This window comes from Adiantum capillus-veneris, chromosome 19 (genome assembly GCF_014529385.1).
Source record: "Adiantum capillus-veneris isolate H3 chromosome 19, ASM1452938v2, whole genome shotgun sequence".
Taxonomy (NCBI): domain Eukaryota; kingdom Viridiplantae; phylum Streptophyta; class Polypodiopsida; order Polypodiales; family Pteridaceae; genus Adiantum; species Adiantum capillus-veneris.
In genome coordinates, this window is record NC_140949.1 from 84173811 (window position 1) to 84178854 (window position 5044).

At 40.4% G+C, this 5044-nt stretch overlaps 1 protein-coding gene across 1 annotated transcript; it reads right to left on the minus strand.

The window, feature by feature from the left end:
* Positions 1 to 564: 564 nt before the first annotated feature.
* On the minus strand, positions 565 to 1955 carry LOC147434375 (uncharacterized). Its single transcript, XM_086490859.1, has 2 exons — positions 1701 to 1955; positions 565 to 1085 (listed from the first exon to the last, which is right to left on the minus strand). Exons 1-2 carry the CDS (start codon positions 1861 to 1863, stop codon positions 910 to 912), a joined length of 339 nt encoding a protein of 112 aa, XP_086346985.1. The 5' UTR covers positions 1864 to 1955; the 3' UTR covers positions 565 to 909.
* Between the last annotated feature and the right edge of the window lie 3089 nt (positions 1956 to 5044).

The following is a 5044-nucleotide window of genomic DNA, read 5'->3' on the forward strand; positions in this document are numbered from 1 at the left end:
ATACAGCATACAAAGTGGCCATGGCAAGATTGCCTATGTGGTTTGAGTTAAGAGAGGGGTACGGAGAGCAGGAGCAGCAGTTGAGTTGGCAAGGGCGCACAACAAGAGCGGGGCTGCTGGGGAGTCCACGTCAGTTGGCCACGACAATATTTATCTGTGTATGTATGTATGTGTGCATATATGTATGTAGGTATGTATGTAAACATTCTCTCTCTCTCTCTCTCTCTCTCTCTCTCTCTCTCTCTCTCTCTCTCTCTCTCGCGCGCGCACACACACACACAGAGGTATACATCCTATTAGGAGGAAAGATCATAAAACACTTGTACTATAGAGACCATACATGATTCCAGGATTGTCATCGAATGGTCGTACGATATCGTACACTGCGGTTTAGTGTAGGAAATACACTATATTACAATTTACATTGTACGGTTTAAATTTGTATGGTCTTAAGGATTATTAATATTGTACGGTGTGTTGTATCGTACGATCATAAGTACGGTCATAGACAATATGGGCATTCGTACACCGTACAGAAGCTTCCATGCATGCTTCAGACCATGAAACTTTCCAAGTAAAACATTCCATTAGCACATGAATAAAAAAATATTCCAGAAAAACTGATATCCAAGGACCAACCTTTACCACCACCTCATGTGTGATAGAAGGTAAGCCTCTCATAATACTCACATCAATGCACAAAGACCTTGAAACTACCTCCTGCGAGCAAAGCATTTCTATGCCCTTTGGTCGACAAGGCGACGAGAATGCTGAAAGACTGGCAGCCTGCCTTTAGAAGTGAAGATAATGTTACAAGGCAACACTTTCATATGTTTTCAGGTGGTAGGATTCGACAGTATCCAACCATACAAACATTACCCCCAGGGAGCTTGGTGCTTGTCTCTTTCTCTAAAAATTTAGCCTCTTTTGCTTGTGCTTCTCCTTCTTCAATCTTCCCTTACTTTTCCCTCGTTTTTTGATCTTTCCTTTTGCCTTGAGCCCTTTCGCCACCTCCGTAGAACCACTGTCGTCAATAGACATGGGAACTGGTGGTCCGCTTCTCCCCTGATACTCTGGTTCCTCGTCTGTGGATAGATCCGACACAACAATACCAAGTGTAAGCAAGAGGCAGATAACTAACCTAATACTTGGCTGTCTCCCAGGAACTCAAAGAACAGAGGACTATCCTGAACTTCAAAAATAACACAAAAGCTTCCACAATGATGGGAATTTCGGAAACCACATAACTGAAAGCGATAGTCATAAAGAAAATTCGCTGCATCTCCCATAATAAACAATACATGGTCAAATTTTTCGCCCTCCCACTAGCTCCTCATCTTCAAAATCTTGACAGAGTATACCCCCATGTGATCTTGTACCAGAGAAAGAAAATACCGACAAAAGCTGTAGGGGCCATCCACCCACAATCGACTTTCACGATTGACTCATATACCAATCGAGTATTGCACGCACATGTTCAGAAAAACAAGGCACAACAGAGAGCTCAAAATACCAACAAAAGCTGTAGGGGCCATCCACCTACAATCGACTTTCACGATTGACTCATATACCAATCGAGTGCTGCGCATTTCAAACATTCTTACCACGATTATTGTATTGCACGCACATGTTCAGAAAAACAAGGCGCAACAGAGAGCTCAAACCCCTTCAAACGAAAATCTCAGGAAAGGGAGACCTACCCATTTGAGATTTCTTGGTGGGAATGGGGACCTTGGGGGCTTGCAAGGCTGCTTCAATTGCGGCTTGCTGGAGGGCTTCCTTGGCATTGTAATGGGGCTCCACAATCTCCCTCTTTAGCGTTCGCAACCTCTTCTTCCTCTTGGACCGTATTGACTTCCCCATCGCGCCCTGCCCTCGACTCGACTCAACGCAGAAGAACACTCTCCCTTTGAAACCTACTAGCAAAAGCAGTGCTAGGTTTCCATTCACCACATGACTTTCCAAAAAGTGAAATGCATCCTTATAGAAAAATGTATTAGCTTGAATTAGTCTTGGTCAGTTGGCCTTGCTACTCGGGATTGTTATGTTTTGCAATAATGGATTGTAGTGTAGAGAGAATGACAGTTTGACAAAAATTGAACCACTATGTAATCGACATGAAAGTGAAGATATTGTAACCACCAACGAGTAGTTTAAACTTATATGCATTTTACTAGCAGACTGTCACATATATGAGAGGACATTAACAATTCAGAAACATCATCAATTTACGAGAGGACAGTAGTTTGAATGAGACAAGTGAAAGAGAGCATAGTCAAGTGAAGATGTTTTGGATTTAGAGTAGAAAATATATTAATAGTGAAGTATCAATTTAGAGAACATAAAGGGAAGGCAATTAAAGAGAGATGGAATTTAGAAGCAGACAACAACATCAACAACATATGAGAGGATATTTATAGAAAGAATATTGCATTTAAGAGTGGGAATGAAAGAAACAAAAGATGTTTTATTGATAAAACGTTAATTTTAAAATAAATGAGGCATACACAGCAGAGATAAATCTTTTTGGGTTTGTTTTAAGAACATCTATTTCTTGCAGTGTAGCTCGCAAAATGGCATATCTAATGGAGCTAGTGCTTTGTATCTATTGATGTTTTTTTTTTGTAAATTTCTACAACCAAAGAGTTTTTTAAACATAAAGTTTCAGCAAATGGTTGGTAGCGAACAACCGCTACGCATCTTAAAAAGTGGATTTTGAGTGTATTCTGCTTTTCTTCTTTTGTAGTTATTTGTGACGCCTATGTACCTATGTCCATGCTATCGACATGTGATGGAGTAGATTTTGCATCTGATATCCGTTGTCTCGTGTACAAGCAACAATATTTGGCTCTTGTTGTCCTATTCTTCACAATAAGAATGAGGGTAGTGTGAGACAGAAAGCGAAATTCATGAATGATGGAATGCATATTCAAATGGCTGATGAGCATCAGGTTAAGTTAATATGACCTGGTTTTGATTTTTGATGTAGGCATACGGATCAAAATCTCCAAATCATGTTTCGTAAAGATCTTCGCCATATGATTTTTTTATTTGTGATAGATGATGCCTCTTCCTTGAACTCTTTCTTGAAGCTGGCTGCAATTTCGCTTGCATCACTTCTGTCATGTATGTTAAGTCCTCAGTGCAATGTCACAGGCATAGTGGTGCATTTCAAGGATTTAGGGTTTCATGGTTGTTTATTGTTTGCAATAGTCAATTTGCAAGGTTTAGGGTTTCATGGTTGTCTTTGTCTGCAATAGTCAATTTGCATCCCCATTGGGTCGTGTCTGGCCCTTGGCCTCACATTACTCCTCCCTTGAAGAAGCATTTTCACCTCTAAAAACCAAAGTGGGGTATTTCTTTTTAATAACACTAATTTTTTCCCAGGCGGCACCTTCTTCAAGTCTATCTTTCCACTTAATTGATGCTTGGCAAGGCACATGATGACGAGTACGTAAATCATGATAGTCAAGAATGTACACGGGCTCATGCAGCTGGGTGGGAGGTTCCATGAAATCGACCAAAACCTATTGGCCAATGACATTGTGAGCCCTATGCAAGCGTTTACATAAATGACTTACATGAAAAATCGGATGAATATGAGAGTGCTCAGGTTAAGAAAGTTTGTAGGCCACATGTCCAACTCACTTGAGTATTTTGAATGGGCCATAATATCTAGAACTTTTTGAATTCTCTGGAACACGTAAGAATACCTCTTCACCTTACGCGAAGGTGACTTGTCGATGTTTTTCATCAACATATTTCTTGTATATGTCGTCTGCTTATGAACATTTTGTTGATCAAGTTTCAACATATCCATATAGTCTTAAGTAAAGTCCTTGACTTGTTGAATTTTCTCAGCATCCATCCCCATCGTAATTGGTAACCTAGGTTGAAAACCGTACATAAGCATGAAGGGATAAACCAAGTAGTAGCATGCTTTGCATTATTATAAGCAAATAGGGAGATAATCTTCACAATAGGTGGATTGCCTTTTGCTTACGTATGCTCGTAGCATATCCTCTAACACCTGGTTAACTTATTTAGTTTGACCATCTGTCTCTACATATGCTCGTAGCATATCCTCTAGCACCTGGTTAACTTGTTTAGTTTAACCATCCGTCTTAGGATGGTCTGTAGCACTGAGGTTGGGTTGTGTTCCCAACCGTTTAAAGACAAGTCTCCATTAGTGATTGTTAAAATTCGGATCACGATCACAATCAATGTAGAAAACACTTGAATCTGAAAGTTTGAACAAGATTCTGAAGCTTGATCACCCAAAGCAGACAATTCACAACATTGTTGCTTAAATTAAATGTTAATTGAGGAGTTTAAGCTCCTTCCATCGGTTTTACCTGACTTAATTCAGGTGATAGTAGAGAAAATAAAACTTCAACTATCTCGATGATGATAATGTTGAGGTCGATGATGAAAGTACTGAGGATGATGGTTGTTTTTTCCTTTGTCTTAATTGGCCTACCAAGCTCACCTTGATGCTCTTCCTCTCCTTCGTTCCTCCTCTGCGCATGCACACACACACACACACACACACACACACACACAAACAGATGAGGGATATGATTCATTATGGCTTATTGAAAACCAAGCTGATGAGCTTGGGATTGAGAAAGAGATTACGGCTTGGGTTATGGCTTCTTGAGTTTGAGTAGAGAGGATATCATGTATGGTTTAGCCGACATAGATTAGATAGGAATAATGAGGTTTTGGCTCATAAGATGGGGTCTAACAATGGCACATGAGTGATATAATTCCCCTGAGTATGAGGGAGAGAGAATGATCTAAATCATGCTTAATAATAATCAAGCTATTGAGCTTGGTTTCAATGGGGGTGAGAGAGAGAATTCTAATAAGCTTAAGCATGAGGAGGGAAGAGGGAGCTTGAAGGATTTTCTCATGAGTCCGCTATGGAAGGTCTATGCCCCGAGAGGTATCAAGGCTTATGGATCTTCTAGCATGAGGGAGGGCTCCCCCCATGTGTCATGAGAGAGAGCGTGAGTCCTTTTTGCATAAGAGCCGAATTTGG